Source organism: Ostrinia furnacalis, unplaced genomic scaffold (genome assembly GCF_004193835.3).
Source record: "Ostrinia furnacalis isolate ACB-3 unplaced genomic scaffold, ASM419383v2 OfSCF7614, whole genome shotgun sequence".
NCBI lineage: Eukaryota > Metazoa > Arthropoda > Insecta > Lepidoptera > Crambidae > Ostrinia > Ostrinia furnacalis.
This window is the reverse complement of record NW_021137853.1, coordinates 146541-169474: the sequence shown is the minus strand read 5'-3', so window position 1 is coordinate 169474 and position 22934 is coordinate 146541. Positions and strand designations below refer to the sequence as shown.

The 22934-nt window shown below is 44.4% G+C and overlaps 1 protein-coding gene across 1 annotated transcript in view; it reads left to right on the top strand.

Moving 5' to 3' along the window:
* LOC114365715 (alpha-2-macroglobulin-like protein 1) overlaps positions 1-22403 on the top strand; it is a 45975-nt gene extending 23572 nt beyond the window's left edge. The window contains exons 16-30 of the mRNA XM_028322352.1: positions 245-447; positions 3437-3519; positions 3630-3748; positions 3994-4132; positions 5364-5488; positions 5981-6103; positions 6454-6684; positions 9526-9661; positions 10184-10344; positions 10764-10944; positions 12022-12182; positions 14584-14701; positions 17071-17261; positions 20831-21872; positions 22261-22403. Coding sequence (XP_028178153.1) covers positions 245-447; positions 3437-3519; positions 3630-3748; positions 3994-4132; positions 5364-5488; positions 5981-6103; positions 6454-6684; positions 9526-9661; positions 10184-10344; positions 10764-10944; positions 12022-12182; positions 14584-14701; positions 17071-17261; positions 20831-21872; positions 22261-22403 — 3156 coding nt within the window. The remainder of the gene's footprint in view (positions 1-244; positions 448-3436; positions 3520-3629; positions 3749-3993; positions 4133-5363; positions 5489-5980; positions 6104-6453; positions 6685-9525; positions 9662-10183; positions 10345-10763; positions 10945-12021; positions 12183-14583; positions 14702-17070; positions 17262-20830; positions 21873-22260) is intronic.
* The last annotated feature ends 531 nt before the right edge of the window (positions 22404-22934 follow it).

The following is a 22934-nucleotide window of genomic DNA, read 5'->3' as shown; positions in this document are numbered from 1 at the left end:
CAAAATCTCACCAAATCTCACCAAGGGGGGTGGGGGGGTTGAAAAATGGCCAAAATTGTCTCACGTAATTTATGGACGCCCCCTAATTTGGGAATACGGGATAGTAATAGTACCATCGACAGTAGCCTCTAGTATCGCAGCTCGTAGTGTCTGTGTCGTCGCGGATCTCTTAAAACACGACACGGGCCACGGCTTAATCATTTTCGCACGTTTCCAGTTTTTCAAATTTCAAATGTCATTCCAGGTCCAAATCCAGATCCTAACAGACGCCCGGCTCGAAGGACCAACAGAGCACGTGGAGTGGGCGTGCGTGCCCGCACGCGCTTCTGTGGCACGACGCGCAGAGATCAGGGCTAGACTTACTGGCAACGCGCGATTGAGCGTACGAGCCAAGGCTGTACGCGACCGGAGTTGTGCGAATGGCACTGCTGCCAGTTCACAGGCCAGGTAAGAGTGCAGGAAACATGAAGGCTGTGATGCAATAGGCAGGATGTACTGAGGCCAGTGACCAGGAGGGGGCAATTAGGCTAGAGGACAGGGACCAGGAGGAGACAATTAGGCTAGAGGACAGGGTACACGTTGCGCAGAAATCAGGGCTAGACTTACTGGCAACGCGCGATTGAGCGTACGAGCCAAAGCTGTGCGTGACCGCAGCTGCGCGAATGGCACTGCTGCCAGCTCGCAGGCCAGGTAAGGCCTCAAAATGGAGACAGGGAAGTAGGTTCAGGGGAAACTGAGGACGAAGGGCATAAGGCTCTAAGGCTGGTGACTAGGGGCAAAGAGGCTGGAGGCCAGGGGACACATTGCGCAGAGATCAGGGCTAGACTTACTGGCAACGCGCGATTGAGCGTACTAGCCAAGGCTGTGCATGATCGCAGCTGCGCTAACGGCACTGCGGCTAACTCTCAGGCCAGGTAAGTGCACAGGAAGCATGAAGGCTGGGATGCAATAGGCAGGATGTACTTAGGCCAGTGACCAGAAGTGGGCAATTAGGCTAGAAGACAGGGTACACGTTGCGCAGAGATCAGGGCTAGACTCGCAAGCAACGCGAGCCTGAGCGGACCAGCCAAAGCTGTGCGCGACCGCAGCTGTGCAAATGGCTGAGGCCAGTGACCAGGAGGGGCAGCAATAGGCTAGAGGACAGGGCACACTTTGCGCAGAGATCAGGGTTCTACTCAAGCAACGCGCGATTGAGCGTACGAGCCAAGGCTGTACGTGACCGCAGCTGCGCGAATGGCACTGCTGCCAGTTCACAGGCCAGGTAAGGCCGCAAAATGGAGACAGGGAAGTAGGTTTAGGGGAAACTGAGGACGAAGGGCATAAGGCTCTAAGGCTGGTGACTAGGAGACAATTAGGCTAGAGGACAGGGGACACGTTGCGCAGAGATCAGGGCTAGACTTACTGGCAACGCGCGATTGAGCGTACTAGCCAAGGCTGTGCATGATCGCAGCTGCGCTAACGGCACTGCGGCTAACTCTCAGGCCAGGTAAGTGCACAGGAAGCATGAAGGCTGGGATGCAATAGGCAGGATGTACAGTCACGGAATGAAAAGGTTCGTCAGTTTTCAAATTGATTCCTTCAACGAATCGCGAGCACATATTACCTTTTGAAACTATGTTACAGAATAATCTCGAGTTAGAGAAAATAATCTTTAACTGTTCGTCAGTAAAGTTCAAAATTATCCAGATCAAAGTTGTTTGACGATTTATCTTGTCAAGAAGATTATTATGATTGATAAACTAAAACCTTCTTGTTGGTTCAACCTGCCATTATTATTTCTATTAAATAAAAAAAAAACTATTGTCAATTGGTCAATGTCATCATTGCATTGCACTGATGGGATAGAAAAATAAACAAGCAAAACCTTATTTGTTAGCAAACGTCATATTTATTTAAATGTTAGCAGCACTGTTTCTTGCACTGTTATGTTGGCAGGTTTGACTCTTACAGTACCTAGTGCAAGCGAAAACCGACACTAAGGTGACGAACCTTTTCATTCTGCGACTGTACTTAGGCCAGTGACCAGGAGGGGGCAATTAGGCTAGAGGACAAGGACCAGGAGGAGACAATTAGGCTAGAGGACAGGAACCAGGAGGAGGCAATTAGACTAGAGGACAGGGGACACGTTGCGCAGAGATCAGAGCTAGACTTACTGGCAACGCGCGATTGAGCGTACTAGCCAAGGCTGTGCATGATCGCAGCTGCGCTAACGGCACTGCGGCTAACTCTCAGGCCAGGTAAGTGCACAGGAAGCATGAAGGCTGGGATGCAATAGGCAGGATGTACTTAGGCCAGTGACCAGGAGGGGGCAATTAGGCTAGAGGACAGGGACCAGGAGGAGACAATTAGGCTAGAGGACAGGAACCAGGAGGAGGCAATTAGACTAGAGGACAGGGGACACGTTGCGCAGAGATCAGAGCTAGACTTACTGGCAACGCGCGATTGAGCGTACTAGCCAAGGCTGTGCATGATCGCAGCTGCGCTAACGGCACTGCGGCTAACTCTCAGGCCAGGTAAGTGCACAGGAAGCATGAAGGCTGGGATGCAATAGGCAGGATGTACTGAGGCCAGTGACCAGGAGGGGCAGCAATAGGCTAGAGGACAGGGCACACTTTGCGCAGAGATCAGAGCTAGACTTACTGGCAACGCGCGATTGAGCGTACTAGCCAAGGCTGTGCATGATCGCAGCTGCGCTAACGGCACTGCGGCTAACTCTCAGGCCAGGTAAGTGCACAGGAAGCATGAAGGCTGGGATGCAATAGGCAGGATGTACTGAGGCCAGTGACCAGGAGGGGCAGCAATAGGCTAGAGGACAGGGCACACTTTGCGCAGAGATCAGGGTTCTACTCGAGCAACGCGCGATTGAGCGTACGAGCCAAGGCTGTACGCGACCGGAGTTGTGCCAATGGCACCGCAGCCAGCTCACAGGCAAGGTGAGCCAAGAATACCTACAAAGTGTTAACCAACCGTGTAGCCTATGGTGGTAACCACCAGCTTCAGACAATGAAGTTCTGCGTTTCATACCCAGTGGAAACAGCTTGAGGTAACTCGCTTCCACCTTCGACCTGATCATCTTTTTCAACAGGTGAGATGCAGGGCAAGGAATTTCCTCAATGTGGAAAGCAAAAATATAACGTGCTTCTGCAGTGCTGAATGAATGCCGACTTGAATTTTTCAATTCGTGTGTGTTGCGTTATAACAACATTAACGCATTTTATGTTGGGTATTTATATTTTTGGGTACCGGAAAACGCAGCGTGGGACGTCCACCTACAAGGTGGACCGACGACAACGTAAAGGTAGCAGGGAAGCGCTGGACGCAGACCGCTACCAATCGATCAACATGGAAAGCATTGGGGGAGGCCTATGTTCAGCAGTGGACATCCTATAGCTGAAATGATGATGATGATGATTTATATTTTGTTTTAATTTTTCAGCGACGAAGTTATCATCAACATCACAGTCGACCCAGAGGGAGTACCGGTTCAAGAACACAAATCTATATTGCTTTGCGGCAAAGGTACGTCTTTTTTCACTTTTTACAGAAGATGGCAGTGCTTATGTGTACCTATTAGGTACGAGTATTTATGTAGGTACCTACCTAATTTCTATTTTGTAAATTTTTTTCAGGCAGTATAGAGTCCAGCCAGTCTGAAGTGTCTTGGACTTGGCCACCCATCCAACCAGTACCAGGGACTGAATCCCTCACTGTGTGGGCAATCGGTGACGTCACAGGCCCTCTACTAGCTGTAAGTGTACCTGCTTACACAAGTAAAAAAGTTTAAGAAGTTTATGAAGGTATTTTTTACAAAAATATAGGTTGACAATAGTGACTGAGTTTCTTGCGCTGCTTCTTCTCAGCACTGGCCCATTTATTGTCCTGAAGCAGTGGTAGGGTTAATACTGGGACGTGTAAAAGTGCTTTTTTTTAAACCTATTTACAGAAATAAATGAGTTTTATGAGTTTTTAAACACCAATTTTATTATAATCCAGGACGCAGATTCCCTAGTGACGCTGCCGCGCGGTTGTGGCGAACAGAACATGGCGCGACTTGCTACCAACTTACTGGCGCTTTCGCAGCTCGACCCCGCCGGCGCGCCCGCTGCCACTGCTAAGCTACACGTGGCTAGAGGTCAGTGCACTCTTGATAAATATTACTACAGTATAAAGTACAGCCTCCGTCTTTTCAAAAGCCTGCACCTAGTAGAAGTATAGAAGTAAAAGCATATCAGACTCTACAATATTTTTTCTAGCAAGTTAACTTATAACGCCCAGCTTCCTAAATAGTGCGCTGCTCAGCCCTGACAAGGACGCGGTACCTAAGCCCACTAAAACCTGCAAAACAGTTCCGTCATCGCCTGAGTGGCGGTGTCGCACGAGTATCCGGCCGAAGATTTCCGCAACACCACTGGCGATAAACACCTGAACAGTAGGCCTTGCACGCCCCTCTTGCGGAGGGAACTACGTAAGACCAGTGTTAAGCTCGATGTGCTAACATTCGAGTTACTAAAATATCACCTAATAATCATGTTTGTCGTGTATGTCACCTAAAAATCAGGGTTGGAAGACGTAGCGAGGGCTGGCCTCCTACTAGGTGGACCGACGATCTGGTAAAGAGCCTGGATGCGGGCAGCGCAGGACCGTGCATTGTGGAAAACCTTGGAGGAGGCCTTTGTCCAGCAGTGGACGTCATTTAGCTGAAACGAACGAACGAACGAACGAATCATGTTTCACGGCTTTGGATACAAGCCCTTTTTTAAGCCAAAATCTCAGCTCGATGTACCATCATCTTACTATACAACAACATAGTTACTAAAGTCTGGTCCGTGAGCACGTAGAATTTTGTCCATTGACCCCAAGCTACCCATCTTTATCACTCGCGCGTAATGGGGATGTTGCCTGGGTCAAAAAGCAAGAGTTTTAATTAGTCCGTCAGTTAACTTATCAAAAAATACTCTACACGTATTTTTCACTTTTTCAAACTAATTTAAAGAGATAAAGCGCCCCAAAGTTCATAAGAAGAGGCCCGTGACGTCAACGCTTGCTTAAAAATGCCGCACGTTGTGACGTCGTGCGCAACTTCAACGCACCATAACTATGTAATTATTTGTTAGATTGACAAATAAAAATATACGTGTCCAATATTTTTTGATATTAAACATTACGGACTAAAAAAATTTTTTTAGGCAACTAGCCTATTATATTGCTGTCGCGACTGTGCGACGGGCGCCTGCAGTGAGTGTGCGAGCGCGACAGCATCATAATTACACGCGAGCGATAAGGATGGGTAGCTTGGGGTCATTGAACAAAATTCTACGTGCTCACGGACCAGACTATAGTCTTACTAACATGCTTGTGCGCAGGGTTCACGCGGCAGCTGCAGTATGCGCACGCTCGCGGCGGGTTCAGCGCCTTCGGGCCGGCCGACGCAACCCCTTCCACCTGGCTCACGGCTTTTGCACTGCGCTACTTGAGGAGAGCCCACCAGGTAAGTACTATCGCCAACAGTGTTAACTGCCCATTAAAAGTCATGTCATCTCGTTCTATCGCAAATAATCGCCATTTGATTAGAGCGAGAGCAAAATGGAAATGGATAGTTAACAGTGGGGGCGTGTGTACTTTACTTCTTCCTCTAATGTGTGGTTTGCTTCCGATAGCCCTTAAAAAAATCCATTATTATTAATGTAACCAATAACCATCCAAAATCCTATGAACGCTAGACCTTCGGCCAAGCTGTAGATCTTGGCTACATAATTAGACGCAGTGGTGGGAACAAGAGCTGGTAATAGTCCCCTAGACCTTCATCACTTTATACTAGCTGAAAATTTCTCAGAAAGGTAGCATGCGTTGAGATTTTTTTCTTTCTTTTTGCGAATTCATTGATTAAGTTTAATTGGTGGGCAAGCTATTAGTATCTGCTTATACGAGTAATAAAATATTCGGAGTGAAAAAGCCTATTAATCATTTATTCTCTTCCCAGATCCTAACGCCTGGACTACCAGTGCCTCCAGCTATAGAGCGAGCTGAGCGCTGGCTCCTAGACCAGCAAATGGAAAATGGATGCTTTAGAAACGAAGGGCAGGTGTTCCACAAAGAATTGAGGGTAAGCTTCGAACATAAACTCTGTTTTTTAGTCTACCTACGTAGCTAGAAGTACCTTTAGCAGTAGGAGTATCAAAGGACAACCTTTGGTAGACCTAGTTATGTACAAATGGTGCAACTATTATGCCATATATTTAGGTAATAGAACTTTGGTAGATATAAATCCAAATGGTAAAACTATAATGCCATAGATCTAGGTATACCCACCAAATGGGAATGGTCTAACCCAAAGCGTCTTTCAGTCCATCACGACGCGAGAATCTTTCCTTTGAAGGTTTATATCGGTTGAACGAGGGAGGTGACCAGGCTATTACCACTTAATACCTTTAGTATTTGTTGTTTTTTCTACAGGGAGGTCTAAACGAAGAAGGCGAGATCGCCAGCGTGGCTTTAACCGCCTACGTCATCGCCTCATTAGTCGAGAGTACCGCTCCCCTCCCAGCCAGAGTGTTACGAAACACTCTGACGTGCCTTCGTGCCCTTCCTCCGATGAAGGCTCGCACTCCTACCAGAGTGTATGCCCATGCTCTGTTAGGGTATACCTTTATGAGGCTAAGGAGCTACGAAGATGAGCTTAGAAAGGTAAGATGTAGCATAGAGAGTAGATTGCCACAGCGAGATCTCAATGTAGAAGTTGAGATAGCCAGCATAGCTCTCACCGTCTACGTCATTGCTTATATCATCGCATCCCTCGTGAAGAGTAGTGGTGTGCAACACTCTGTCGTGCCTCCGCGCCCTCCCGCTAATGAAGGCTCGTAATCCTACCAGAGTGTACGCCCATGCTTTGCTGGGGTATACCTTTATGAGGCTGAGGAGCTACGAAGATGAGCTTAGAAAGGTAAGATGTAGCATAGAGAACAGCTTGCCATAGGGAAGGTCTGAACGAAGAAAGATTTCCACCATGGCAATGACTCCCTTGACGAGAGTCCCACGCCGCTTAGGAACACTTGAGCTAGGGCTCAAGTGATGGTATTTCGAAACACTATCGTGCCTCAAATGAAGGCTCGCACTCCCACCAGAGTGTAAGCTCATGCCCTACTGGGGTACATTTTTATGAGGCTGAAGAGCTATGAAGATGAGCTTAGGAAGGTAAGATAATAATAAGGAACAGCTTGCCACATGGAGGTCTCAACGAACAAGGCGAGTCAGCGTGTTATTAACCGCCTACGTCATCACTTACGTAGAGAGCAGCTTGCCACAGGGAAGTCTCAAAGAAGAAAGCGCCTACGTCATCTCCTCACTAGTCTAGAGTACGGCTCCCCTCCCAGCCAGAGTGCTACGAAACACTCTGTCATGCCTGCGAGCCCTCCCACCCATGAAAGCTCGCACTCCCACCAGAGTGTATGCCCATGCCTTGCTAGGGTATACTTTTATGAGGCTGAGGAGCTACGAAGATGAGCTTAGAAAGGTAAGATGTAGCATAGAGAGCAGCTTGCCATAAGGAAGGTCTGAACGAAGAAAGATTTCCACCATGGCAATGACTCCCTTGTCGAGAGTCCCACGCCGCTTAGGAACACTTGAGCTAGGGCTCAAGTGATGGTATTTCGAAACACTATCGTGCCTCAAATGAAGGCTCGCACTCCCACCAGAGTGTAAGCTCATGCCCATGCTTTGCTGGGTTATACTTTTATGAGGCTGAGGAGCTACGAAGATGAGCTTAGAAAGGTAAGATGTAGCATAGAGAGCAGCTTGCCATAGGGAAGGTCTGAACGAAGAAATATTTCCACTATGGCAATGACTCCCTTGTCGAGAGTCCCACGCCGCTTAGGAACACTTGAGCTAGGGCTCAAGTGATGGTATTTCGAAACACTATCGTGCCTCAAATAAAAGCTCGCACTCCCACCAGAGTGTAAGCTCATGCCCTACTGGGGTACATTTTTATGAGGCTGAAGAGCTATGAAGATGAGCTTAGGAAGGTAAGATAATAATAAGGAACAGCTTGCCACAGGGAGGTCTCAACGAACAAGGCGAGCCAGCGTGTTATTAACCGCCTACGTCATCACTTACGTAGAGAGCAGCTTGCCACAGGGAAGTCTCAAAGAAGAAAGCGACAGCGTGTGTTACTTCGATAGTGAGTGTAGTGGAAGTTTATAAATGAAAAGAGTGGACTGTATGAAATTAATTATCTATTCGGTATAAGTTTACAATGTTATCGAGAACAAGGCGAGCCAGCGTGTTATTAACCGCCTACGTCATCGCCTCATTGGTAAAGAGTACCGCTCCCCTCCCAGCCAGAGTGCTACGAAACACTTTGTCATGCCTGCGAGCCCTCCCACCCATGAAAGCTCGCACTCCTACCAGAGTGTATGCTCATGCTCTGTTAGGGTACACCTTTATGAGGCTGAGGAGCTACGAAGATGAGCTTAGAAAGGTAAAATAAACATAGTCTTCTCTAGTCTCTAGCCTAGTGGTTCTACGTCATTGCCTCCCTAGTCGAGAGTACTGCGCCAGTATGAAGCTGAGGACTTTTGAAGATAACTTTCGGAAGGTAAGATGTAACATAGAGAACAGCTTGCCACGGGGACGGTCTCATCGAAGAAAGCTTCCACCTTCGGCCTGATCATCACTTACCATCAGGTGAGATACTAGCCAAGAGCTTCCTCGTTGTGGATTAAAAAAAAAGCGATAGTGTGGCTTTGACCGCCTACGTCATCGCCTCCCTAGTCGAGAGTACCGCTCCCCTCCCAGCCAGAGTGCTACGAAACACTCTGTCGTGCCTCCGTGCCCTTCCTCCGATGAAGGCTCGCACTCCTACCAGAGTGTATGCCCATGCTCTGTTAGGGTATACCTTTATGAGGCTGAGGAGCTACGAAGATGAGCTGAGAAAGGTAAGATTAAAGAACAGCTTGCCACAGGGAAGGCTCAAAGAAGAAAGCGACTGTGTGGCTTTAACCGCCTAAGTCATCGCCTCCCTAGTCGAGAGTACCGCTCCCCTCCCAGCCAGAGTGCTACGAAACACTCTGTCATGCCTGCGAGCCCTCCCACCGATGAAGGCTCGCACTCCCACCAGAGTGTATGCCCATGCTCTGTTAGGCCATACCTTTATGAGGCTGAGGAGCTACGAAGATGAGCTTAAGAAGGTAAGATGAATATGTAAATGAAGATGAATGAATAAGATAAATGAAGAACAGCTTGCCACATCAGGTCTCAACGAAGGAGTCAAGATCACCAGCATGGCTCTGTCTGACTGCCTACCTACGTCATCACCTTACTTTCACTCAACAATGCCCAATTTCGCATCTGACCATTAAAATATGAGATTACGTCCTATTATTTATTTATTTATTTAAAATCTTTATTGCACACATAAAAAACAGTGGTACAAAAGGCGAGCTTAATGCCATGTGGCATTCTCTATTAAGGGATCGTCAGCTAAAAAATTTAAAACTACTTAAATTGATTTTGTATGCACTATTTTCATAGAGCAATGAAGCGAGTCTCGTATGGGACAGCAAGGAGGCAGTCGGCGCGGGACTGAAGGAAGAAGAAGAGTTGGGCGAGCTGATGGAACTGCTCAAGATCGCTCGTAGGAACGGCGACTACGTGTGGTGGGAAACCAGTGAGTGACAAACTATTCTACTTCTGTTTCTTTCATGCCAAAAGCATTACGTAGTCTGGACAGGTCATCCCTGTCGTATTCTCAGTGGCCTTTGGTTTTCATTTCTTCAATAACTTGGCCTGCAGCAATAAGGCAAAAGGAGTCAACTAGTAATTTGGCTTGGCAGCACCAGGTGCATTTTTTTTTTACAAAAGATTATTAGAATTAGCAATTTGTATTGCACAAATAACTAATAGTCCCGTTAGCCCCTCGTATTAAGCTAAATAAGCTTGTGTTACGTGTAGGCTCAGCACAATAGTCGAGTGGCGGTGGGATTTGAACCCGCGTTCTTAGGATCTCGAGTCAGCCAGTCCGACCCATTCACCGTTCGGCTATCGTGGCTATAGTATTAAAGTGGGTGAATCTTCTCTCTATATTCACATGAACTTGAAGGATTGTCCTTTGACCCAGCTACTAGTCTTCTTTTCTTCCAGCAAAAAATATGAATAATAAAATATGTTTAATAAAACATTTTGTTTTCAGGTAGTCTCTCCACATCAATAGAAGCCACAGGCTACGCTCTCCTAGCTCTATCGTACTGCCCATCATCACTACGCGCCACCAGCTGTGCAGTAGACGCTCGCGCCGCTACACGCTGGCTTTCCTCGCATAGAAGCTTTGCTGGAGGATTCCTGTCCACTCAGGTCAGTGTTCAAGTGTCTCAGAAACTGCTCAGAGAAATATTACCAGTTCTAGAAATCTAACTATGAACGTAACTTCCATCGTACCTAGTAATAGAATGTCGTCTATATACATAATAGTCCAACAGTAAAGCCAATTCTTCAAGACTTTTATAGGCAGCAAAGCTGAACTTGCTAAATGCTGGGGAGAACATCAAATCGTTTGGCATGCGTGAGAAGTGCCTGCTTCTCCATTTTCTTCAGGCATATTACAGTACAGTGTTTTTGCTAAAGAAACTAAATTATTTTTCATCTTTGGTCTGATCATCACTTTCCAATGCAGGCCAAGAGCTTCTTCATTTTAGATAAAAGGACATCAGAATAATGAATCCTGAACTTTTGTCGTGTGTGATATAGGTATCTAAAGTCACTATCACTTCCAGGACACTCTAGTAGCCTTAGAAGCTCTAACAGCATGGTCGTCAGTGCAGCCACCACCAGCAGCCAACCTGACCGTAAGAGTGCGTTCTGGGGATGCCAAGCCAACTCTCCTGCACCCGGGAGGCAAAGTGCCGGATATGGTCAAGATGACCGCCAGTGGTCAACTAGACGTGGCGGTTGAAGGTCAGTGCACTTAGACTATAGGATCTTAATCTGATTTAGTGGTAGCTCTTACAGCGTGAGAGTGCGCTGTATGGATGCCAAGCCAACTCTCCTGCACCCGGGGGGCAAAGTGCCGGATATGGTCAAGATGACCGCCAGTGGTCAACTAGACGTGGCGGTTGAAGGTCAGTGCACTTAGACGTAGGATCATAATCTGATTTAGTGGTAGCTCTTACAGCGTGAGAGTGCGCTGTATGGATGCCAAGCCAACTCTCCTGCACCCGGGGGGGCAAAGTGCCGGATATGGTCAAGATGACCGCCAGTGGTCAACTAGACGTGGCGGTTGAAGGTCAGTGCACTTAGACTATAGGATCTTAATCTGATTTAGTGAAAGCTCTTACAGCATGAGAGTGCGCTCTGGCGATTCCAAGCCAACTCTCCTGCACCCGGGAGGGAAAGTGCCGGATATGGTCAAGATGACCGCCAGTGGTCAACTAGACGTGGCGGTTGAAGGTCAGTGCACTTAGACGTAGGATCATAATCTGATTTAGTGGAAGCTCTTACAGCATGAGAGTGCGCTCTGGCGATGCCAAGCCAAGTCTCCTGCACCCGGGGGGCAAGGTATCTGATATTATGGTGAAGATGACCGCCAGTGGTCAACTAGATGTGGCGGTTGAAGGTTAGTGCACTTACACCATAGGATCTTAATCTGATTTTGTGTAAGCTTTGATTAGCTCTGACGGCGCGGAGGGCTCCATGCCAACTCTTTAGTACTCAGGGGACAAAGTGCCTAAGATGGTAAAGATGGCTGCCAGTGGTCAACTAGATGCGAGGTTGAAGGTCAGTACACTGACATAGGATCTCAACCTGATTATCTTCATCGTCTACTTTGCTCCATCGTCCATAGTTTTTCCCCATTTATTTTGTGCTCGCTACGTTAGAAAGATTCTAGTGCCCGTTTTCACCATCAATCCTTAACTTTTAAGTGACTCCTATGGTGTCACATAACAGGCATTTTGTTTTCAAAGGGGTCATTTAAAAATTAGAGATTGATGGTGAAAACGGGCATAGAACTCACTGTCATATCTTTCACACCAGGCACCGGCTGCGCCCTCATCCAAGCGACGCGCTCGCACCACAGCGCGGGCTCGGACCGCGACCTGGACAAGCGGCTGTCTGTCCAGGCTTCTGTCTCCACCGACGGCAGCTTCGACTGCGACGCTTCTGGCAACAACTGTTTCTGTGCCGCTATTGTAGAGGTGAGCTGATACTGGTAGTACCTAGAGTGGACCTGTAGGGCTCTCACTAAACCAGGCGCGATGGTCCGAGTCACTCGCTCGCACCACAGCGCGGGCTCGGACCGCGACCTGGACAAGCGGCTGTCTGTCCAGGCTTCTGTATCTACCGACGGCAGCTTCGACTGCGACGCTTCTGGCAACAACAACTGCTTCTGTGCTGCTGTTGTGGAGGTGAATTAATATTGTGTAATAGGATGAAGCTCTCAACTAAACCGTGCACCGACTACCACATTCTAAAGCAAACAGCAAGTTGGCATGGCGAGGCGAATGGGTACTTTGACTGCGGCGTTATCGATGCAACATAGCACTGACGGTAGAGTATAACGACGTCAAAGATGCGCGCACGCAACGTTATTGCTTGCTGCATTTGGCTAACGCCACGTTTAAAATGTGAATAATGTTCATTGAAGTCCAAGGATGATTTTTACGGCGAGAAAAGTTCGAATAATTCCGGGAAAACCCTAAAAAAACTCGAAACTTTATCCCTAAGGGGATAAAACGGGGTCCATGCGTCCGAGGTTGCGGGCAACTGCTAGTTCCAAATAAAAGCGAATTTCTGTCTGTTGTCTCACCTATAGTCAGGTCTGCGAGCACGTAGAATTTTGTCCAATGACCCCAAGCTACCCATCCTTATCGCTCGCGCGTAGTTATATTGCTGTCGCGCTCGCACACTCACTGCGGGCGCGCGTCGCACAGTCGCGATAGCAATTATAATTACGCGCGAGCGATAAGGATGGGTAGCTTGGGGTCATTGGACAAAATTCTACGTGCTCACAGACCGGGCTTTAGCATTGTTTACATTATGCATTACTCATTGTTGAGTGTATCACTCACTCGGCATGGGGCACACTGAAAACCAGCGCCGTGGCCTTCGTCACCGTGGGCCACGGCATATGCTGAGTGGGGTCCCGTTGTAGTGGGCATCTTGTTGGTGGATGGGTGGCACTGCTCAGTTTACTCTTGTTTTTATTTATTTTTTCTTCTTCCATTATTATGTGCCACTGTCATGTCTATGTAATTGCCTGTATTTGTGTGATGTCCATTGTAATAAATGTACACTTGACAGCAAATAAATCGAACCACCCGCGACGCGAACTTTAAAGATTTTCTTTTGACACAATAATGGTGCCCCATCAATATTGGTGTTATTTGAAAGCCCAATAAATATCCTTAAAGAAAAACACATTTAATTTCTTAATAAATGATTAACATATACAATAAATGTGACTTGAAAAAAGACCTCACTTTGGGCTCACCTCTGGGATCAATTAGACCAAATTTTATGGTTATAAAACCAAGTAATCATCACACGTGTCCTCTTTAACAGATGGATAGCGATTAATCCCAACTTAACAATTTTATAACCATAAAAGTTGGCTCAAGCGAAACTATCTATTTTTTGAAGAAGTGACTCTGGATCCTTCTAAAGAAACATTTTTGGGGTAAAAACCTTTCCTATAATGAAATGAAGTTTAGAACTAGGCTTTTGAATGGTACCTTACCTAATGGTAATCTTGTATACCCATTCTTATAAGATACACCATACAAGAATGCATGGTAAATTCAGTGAACTGCTCCTGAATCGAATGTACCTACTACTACTATTTCTATTTATTTATATTAACCGGCAGACAGTGGTGACTGAGTTTGTTGCGGCGCTTCTTCTCAGCACTTGCCAAATGTTGGTCTCGAAGCGCTGGTAGGTAAAAAGATTATGAGACATGTAGAGGCTCCTTAAGAGCAAAATGACGATTTGTAAGAACTATTTATTAGTCCAAACAAATAAAGAAATTTTTTGACTTACCAATATTGGTGTGAAGTGGGGATGCATACGTTTGAAAGCTTGTCGCGGGTGGTGCGATTTATTTGCTGTCGAGTGTATACACCACTAAATTTTTATCACCGAAAAAAAAAATTCTGGGTAATGAGTTATTGATACTGATCCCATTTGTGCAAAAAAAGAAGTTAAATAAAGTGACTCAAAATTTTCTCCTAAAATTGGTAATTTATGGACACGCGTCGCTAGCACTATTTAAGTACGATAATGTAACACTTATTAGAATTCAAAATGGTCTAAGTTAGATAAGTATGTAATAATAACACTGGAAGCGTGGTCGAGGCGTGAGCGAGACAGACAGATCGATGCAACGTGCGAGCGCGTACGACTACTCTAGCGAGCAGCGGAGTGACAAAGCTGTGACGCGTAAAATACGGACTAACGAAAATTTAATAAAAAAATTAACTTTATGAAAACCATTTCTTTTTCTTTTGCTTTCAATATTCCACACGTTTCTACATAACCTGTTAAAAATTTTTCGGTGATAAAAATTTAGTGGTGTATTTCTTTGTTTGTTTGTGTCAGGCGTGCGTGGTGTGGGCGGGCGCGTTCCCGGCGATGGCGCTGCTGGAGCTGGCGCTGCCGGCCGGCTTCGGCGCCGACGCGCCGCGCCTCTACGCGCAGCGCACGCCCGACCAAGCGCGTGAGTTCAAAAAAAATTTAAAATTTCTTTATTTTCAACCGACTTCAAAAAAGGAGGAGGTTCTCAATTCGACCCGTATGTTTTTTTTTCTATGTTTGTTACGCGATAACTTCCCCAATTATGAACCGATTTGAACAAATCTTTTTTCGGCGTATACTTAGGTAATACCTCAAGGAAGGTCCCATTTAAATTTAATAATAGAAAAAACAACCCCCAAGGATGGAAAATTGGGGATGAACTTTTTTATAAGCAATATCTCCGCCGATTATAAATCAATTTGAACGATTATTTTTTTGTTGAATAGGTATTATCAAAAGGGTGGTTTCAAGCGAATTTGAAGAAAATATTTCACCCCCAAGGGTGGAAAATTGGGGATGAACTTTTTTTTACGCAATATTTTTAATTTTTAGTTTTTTTTTGTGTTCACGCATTTGAAGTCGGTTTTTTTTTTTAAATTAATTATCTTATAAGACACATTTACAGGGGTTGGGTGTCTCCTTTTAAGTTTAGAAAACCTGTATTAGGAGACGCCCGCCCTTTCGATCAGTGAGTATACGAACTACCCACCATTATAACTATCTCTGAACTGCGGCATTATGCTGAGTGGAAGCCTATTTGGCATAATTTTTAAATTAATTTTTTTATCGTATTAATATTTCTGTAATTTGTTGTTCTAGTGTGCCAAATAAATGTATTTTCTTTCTTTCTTCTTTCTTCTCTATCATAGAGACGGTTCTACCTTTTTTTGCGGAACTGTTTTAATCATAATTTTACTATGCATAACAACGGATGGCATAATCTTCTTTACGCAGAAATTCGTTAGGCATACATTCAAAACTAATAATTTTGTGAGGCAGAATCATCTTTAGGCATAATTTTAGTATCCCGAATAATTAAAAAGCAGAACCATCACATCGCAGAAAGTTCTTAGTCAGAATAGTCTTTTGGCATACTATTAAAGGTAAAATGTTTATTCCCCTATCGCATTATTAAGGGTTGTAGTTATGAGGTGGAGGGAGAAAGGGGGGTAGGGGAACTCCTCGTGTGAATGGGGGAGATCAGAAACTTAGTTTCTGAAAAAAACTGAAAATTAAATTTTGAGGTTAAGTTGCGTTTTTTGGGTAGTTTTTATTGGAAATCAACTATTTAAGTATGCGATTCTAGACTTAGTAGTGTGTAAGGTCGCAAGTCTAACCTAACCTAACCTATAGCTTTGTTGTCCAACAAGTTTTTTAAAATTACCTTCGTTGGTACATTTGAAGACTAGATCATGCCGATCTTACACTGAGAATGGACTCTATTCACTAAAGAAACACGCAAACCCAAAAGTTGGGAATACCATTAAATAATGATGCCAAATAATCATGGTGCTAAAGAAACATTATGCTAATCGAAATTATGCCAAATAAAATTCTTCTATCTTAAAAGTATGCCATTGAAAATTCGGGTATATAAACATTCTACCAAACGATGATTATTTTTAACAATGTTTATGCCTTATAAATATTCGGTTAAAGAAGATTATGCCAAGTGAGTTATGCCAAATGAGTTTCTGCGTAACGAGATTCTGCCAGATAAAGGGGAGCCCATAGAGACAAATAGACTATGCACTATGTTTACATTCATTCCCTCGCCAAAAGATGAATACATTTCAAACTGTTGTGCAGGCTCAACTAAAACGTAATCAGTAGCCACCGGAAATAACACTCGACGAAAAAATTACACGACTGTTCTTTTTGTGATTCTTGAGTCACAAAAAGAACAGCTTACCAGAAATCCTTACATTATTGATTGAGCTTAACAGATTCAAATTCAAATTCAAATTTTTTATTGCATATTAAGTGTTTACAATTGGGTCTTAATCTAAACAATGAGCTTATAACTTAATAACCCGTTAATGGGTATTGCAATATTAGTGGTGAGAGAGGACTAGTCTAAACTTAAGTAGGTCTAGCAACTTACATTATGAGATGCCTTATCTTAAAAGAGTTTGTTTACTATTAAAGAATTCATCTAATGTATAAAAGCAGTTGGTAATTAAATATTTTTTTAATTGGTTCTTGAAAATTTTGAATTTAGTTTGGTTTTTTATCTCTATAGGTATTTTATTATAAATTTTTACTGACATAAATAGTGGGCTGCAGTTAAGTTTTTTAATTCTAGATTGTGGCAGAAAGAGTTTATCTTTATGTCGGGTGTTTAAATTATGAGTGTCTTTCCTCTTTAAGAAGAAGTGCATATTTTTAAAGACGAATGTGCATAAAAATATGCGTAATAGTATAAGTTTCTTTTACAACTATAATGAAAACATGTGTTTGAAACTATGAATATACATCAATTGAAATACTTGTAATAACTTATGTTCCTAGTTCTACGCCGGATAGAACTCGCACCAAACGGCGGACGAGCCACCTTATATCTCGGCACGCGTGACGGGACGAGCCCGGCGCGCGGGGGCCACGCGTGCTTCAGCGTGCACGCCGTGGGGCCGCGCGCGCGCACCCGCCCCGCCCACGTGCGCGTCATCGACTACTATGCGCCCACCGCCAACGATACTCAGGTAACAGAGAGAACCTCCAACAAGTCCGTTCTTTCCACCCCACTTCACCGAACTGGTTTTCTCTCCGACTCCTTCCGTCTCCAGGCCATAAGGCTCTGGAACTCTCTGCCTAAAGAGACCAGGCAAGCGTCTAGTAAGTTTTCTTTTAAAAAATCTGTCCATAATCACTTCCTCCAAATGATTCTCTATGAGAGATGAGACCGCAAATCTGCGGTCTATGACATGATGTGTATGGCGATTGTCTTTCAATCTTCGAATCGGTAGGTAACCCCAAAATCCTGGGGGGTACCAGGGGGTGCCTTAGGTGACGGGGGAGGGGGGGTGATCGCCCCGGGAGCCAACCCATGCTACGCCGCCACTGGGCATTGCTCCGTCATTTTCTAAGCTACAGGTCCTATAATGCACGCATATAGACACCCTTCACCAGATCGTCAGTCCAACTGGGGGGATGTCGTGCCATAGCGCGCGCACCCGTTCCGTGCGCGTCATCAACTACTACGCGAATACCGCCAGCCAACGACACGCAGGTAACTAAGAGAGCCTTGTTCTTGATTGGATATTGCTTCGCCATTCTGAAACAGGTCCTGGTCCCGCATTCAGATGCTTCCCGCAACCAACCAAGCAACTTTTAATCATCTATCCAATTTGTGGGGAACCCAAGATGGATAGCCATAGCGCACGTGCGCGTCATCGACTACTACGCGCCCACCGCCAACGATACTCAGGTAACAGAGAGAACCTTGTTCTTGATTGGGTATCTGAGGGCATTGCTCCGTCATTTTGTAAGCAGTCAACTACAGGTCCTAATAATCCATGCATCCAGAGTCCAGACTCCCCACAACCTTCACCAGATCATCAGTCCAACTTGGGGAATGTCGTGTTAAGCGCGCGTGCCCGTCCCGCTCACGTGCGCGTCATCGACTACTATGCGCCCACCGCCAACGATACTCAGGTAAGGTAAACGGCTACTAGTTCGTGATAGTACGTAAGTTCGTAAGTTTTTTTTCTAGCTCAAATAATAAGCAAATGGAATATTATTTATAAAAATTCTTCATTACTACAAAAACTCTATTATTTAAGCTATCTAAAAAACCAAGTACCAACATTGTGGCGCCAAAAATGAGAGCAATACGAAGCTTCAAACTCTCAGAGAGCCAAAAACAGCCGTGCGGCTTGCAAAGGTTGCTCTCACCGTAAGGTTAGCGCTCCAACTTCTTAAGCTTATAAAAAGGCGAAGAAACGTCCATTTAAATAAAACTTGTAATAGTAGTTTCATGTGTTCCTTGACAATTGATTTGGCTTAGAAAAAAGTTATATGAAAACGTAGAATTCCTTTAAAATTGCGATTAATTGACTCACGAAATAGCGTACATATTATTTTTCGGGTGTCCCCTATTTCGTGACACTACCGATTCAAGGATATTATGGATAACATTTTGATGCTTGGTTTTTAAATAATTATTTGTGATAATTTAAATGTAAGTTATGAAACAAATAATGCATTTATTTAAGTTTCTCATGACCTAAATTCGGTATATGTTTCGTTCACTAGAATTTATATGACACGAGTTTGAAGTTCACATATATGACCAATTTTAAGATAAATTAGCATAAGTAGTACCAGCATAATTTTGGTTTTATTTCGATTTGTTTTATTTATCTTTGTTTATTTGTATTGTATATGGGATAGATAATAGTTAATTGACACATTTTGACAATAATCCATGAATTTTACTTGGGGAAATTTCACATAATTATTTTATTCTAAATTTTTATTATCGTTTTTAAATTTATTAAACCCTTAATCATTATTAAAATAGCCTAACTGTATGCATAAAACCTTATCCCGAAATAGGGGACATGAGTTCACGAACTTAGAAACAGAGCAAAATTTTGTCACGAAACAGGATCCAAACAAGAGGTCCGCAGAACAATTAATATTAAAAAAAGTTCAAACTATATAACTATAAATTATGTATTAACTTACTGTCAAAAGACCAAAGTTTAGCATACAAAAGCTTTCATACTGATATCATGCTTGGTTATTTTTAAATAAAATGTTAAAGTCGTAAGAGCCTTAATATACCGAAGTAGGGGGCACTTACCTTAACAGAGAGAACCTTGTTCTTGATTGGATATCTGAGGGCATTACCAATAGGCATTACTCCGTCATTTTCTAAGCTACACTACATGACATAACATATCATCATAGACTACCACGCGTCCACCGCCAACGACACGCAGGTACTTACTTCCCTTCACAGCTGAAAGCTTGTCCTTGATTGGGTAATATCAAAGGGCATTGCCCCGCCATTCCCGAAACTACAAATCGTGGGCTACTTACCTCCATCCATATGCTTCCCAAAACCTTCACCAGGTCATATAGGTATCGTCATAGACTACTACGCGCCCACCGCCAACGACACGCAGCTGAGAGCTTGTCCTTGATTGGGTATTGCTTCGCCATTTCCGAAACAGGTCCTTGTCCCGCACCCAGATGATCCCCGCAAACCTTCACCAGATCATCTGATCAATTTGGAGGGAAATGTCTTGTTGCCGTAGCGCGCGCACCCACCCTGCGCACGTGCGCGTCATCGACTACTATGCGCCCACCGCCAACGATACTCAGGTAACAGAGAGAACCTTGTTCTTGATTGGATATCTGAGGGCATTGCCAGTAGCGGCGTAAGGCGGTCTGCCCCGGGTGCCAAGCATCAGGGGGTGACACAAGTCGCGCAGATTAGTACTCACTGGCACATCTGCATGGCAAATCTGCGGTCTATGACATGATGTGTATGGCGATTGTCTTTCAATCTTCGAATCGGTAGGTAACCCCAAAATCCTGGGGGGTACCAGGGGGTGCCTTAGGTGACGGGGGAGGGGGGGTGATCGCCCCGGGAGCCAACCCATGCTACGCCGCCACTGGCCACCCTTCCTAAATGAAGACCGCCCTCTATAGATGGGGGCCACCCTCCACAGGGGCGGCAACCCTTCCTAAATGAGGGCCGCAATCCATAGATGGGGGGCCACCCTTTCTAAATGAGGGCCGCCCTCCATCGATGGGGGGCCACCCTTCCTAAATGGGGGCCAACCTCCATAGATGGGGTTCCACCCTCCATAGATGGGGGCCACCCTCTATAGATCCACAGTTTGGCGTCACACTACGCCAGGGTACCATAGTGAACAGAATTTTCAACACCGGGGTCCACTCTCCACGCCTGGGGACCACACCACAGCTGGGCAAACGAGCATAACATTGACGAAAAACGTGGCCTTAATTGGGCTGTATTGACGCTTAACCTTTAGATCCTAGCCACACAGGAGTTGCAGCTGAGGAATCTAATCCTCAAAATTCAAGTAGTACCTAAGCAGACCTTAGTTGGATCTTCACAGATATTTTGCTACCATACCATTGATCTTAAAATTCTTCACTATCTAAGTAACTTAAAACTTACACAGTGCTGGTAAGGTACTACTACAATATGCACAAGCAGTGAATACCTTGCTTTAATTTGTAGAGACATTAATACAAATGAAGAATAGATATAATTTAATGTTTTCTGTCCTAGATGTACACCATCCCAGAAGACTGTCCCGCCCGCATCACCCATGAATCACCGGAGTACCACTCTTCCGACAATCTCTTCACTAAAGCCAAGTCCCTCAACCACAGCGGCGAACTTGTCATAACCCATGAGTTCTCCTTCGAGGACATTCCCGAAGGCATACCCTTGGAAGACCCGATCTATGACACTTTGAATAGAGACGAAATCGCCTATTTGAGCAAGTTCAACGAAGTGACACCAAGAAAGAACACCGAATATGATGAAAACAGCATTAATACCATACCAGAAGATATTTTTACAACTGAAATGAACTCAAAAACCAATGAACAAATTAACAATGAACAAACTGAGAAACTCAAAATAACATTCACTGATGCTGCAGAAGAACCAACTCATGACTCAACAAGAAAAGGCAAAAGTTACAGCCAAGCTAATTTCAGAAATACGGAAAACAGTAACTATTTTGCCCGAAATTCAAATCAAGCGTATAGTCCAAGATTGGCCAAATTTGATGATGATCAGGAGAAATTTGATGATCCTGAAGTGGCATACAAAGATTATTCTGATACAGTAACTCGCACTTTTACACTAAATTATAATAATTACTATGACAATTACATTAAAAAACACAATATTACGCCTGAGCCACGTATAGCTAGTACAAGGGATATACAATACAATGATTCAAATGCAAATTGGTTAATCAAAGAAAAAGAAGATCTTAGTAACTCAAACACTACAGTTACTAAAGCAATGTCTGAAGCACTAACAGAATTATCTAGTCCAAAATACGAGGAAAACGTTTCTCCAAATTTAGCACCGACAATTCAAGAGCACAAAACATCGACTCCAATTGAAGAACTGACGAATCCAAATGCTGAAACTCCTAAAGAAGCTTCACTTGGTGAAGTAATGAATCCTAATTTAGCAAGTTTCCACGTCATCGATAGTGAAAAGGATCTTGAAGTTCCAACGGGAATAGAGGGGCCAGTGCCCGCTGTGGTGCTGCCTCCACAGAACTTTGTGGCGGTGCCGCCTCCACCAGGTAAAGATTTCACTACTTTTAGTTTTATTTGACCTCTATGATTTTTTACTAATGGACTGATCAATGGTGATTTAGGTTTCCTGTTTATGCTGTCTCTATTTTTATTTTTATTAGGTACCTCTACAGTTTCGTTTGTTCAATTCAGCAGTCTTCATTCAATTTTGGACTGCTTCTGTACTGGCTCTTTAGGAATTTTCCATGTTATTAGTTTCTTCATTAAGTACTTGCAAGCAATGTTTAGCACATTGCTTGGGCTACTCATACTTACACTTTGAAAGTTTAAAACCTACATAAAGGATCTTACTGAGCCCATATTTTACAGCATTTTTTACCTCTTTTTCCTACTTATTGTTATTATTCTAATATTAACTACTGCTTATATCTCCAGGTTTCCAGCCGCAGTTTGTAATTGGAGGGTACCCGCGAGGCCTACCCTCTCCCAGCGCCTACTACCTACCCCCGTTCCGACGTGACGCGACCTACATCCGTTACCCCTACTATTACGGGAGGAACAGCCCTCCTGCTGGTTGATTACTTTAGATTTTACAATAGAAATAGTGTCTAGATATATATCAAAGCAGTGCGGAAACTAGGCCGGTCTTTTATATGCCTAATGTAAGCTTTTAGCTGCGCCCTTGTCTTTTGTCAGTCAGGTCTTTTTTGGGCACCACTTGCATCGCCCTATTATGGCACTGTATCAAAATACGATGTCTGCGTCTGCATCCTCGACGGAAATATTAATGTGTGACTTGTCACAATAAAGTTTTTCGGATATTGATGAAACAAAACATAGCGTGTCAGTCGGATCTTTTTTTATGGGACAGGGAGGCAAACGAGCAAACGTAACGGAAGCAGCCCCAGGGGAGTTACAGGACCTCATAAAATATGCAGCTTAACGTTAAATTGTATTTTCAGTAAGTATGTAAGTAGGTATGCTATATTTTAACTTGACTTATCTCTAGTGAGATCTCATTAGTCACAAACAATTACTCAAATTCTTTATTAGCATGTAGGTTGTAGGTAGACCCTTCAAGGCACTTGCAAGTCACAACATTAGTGGTA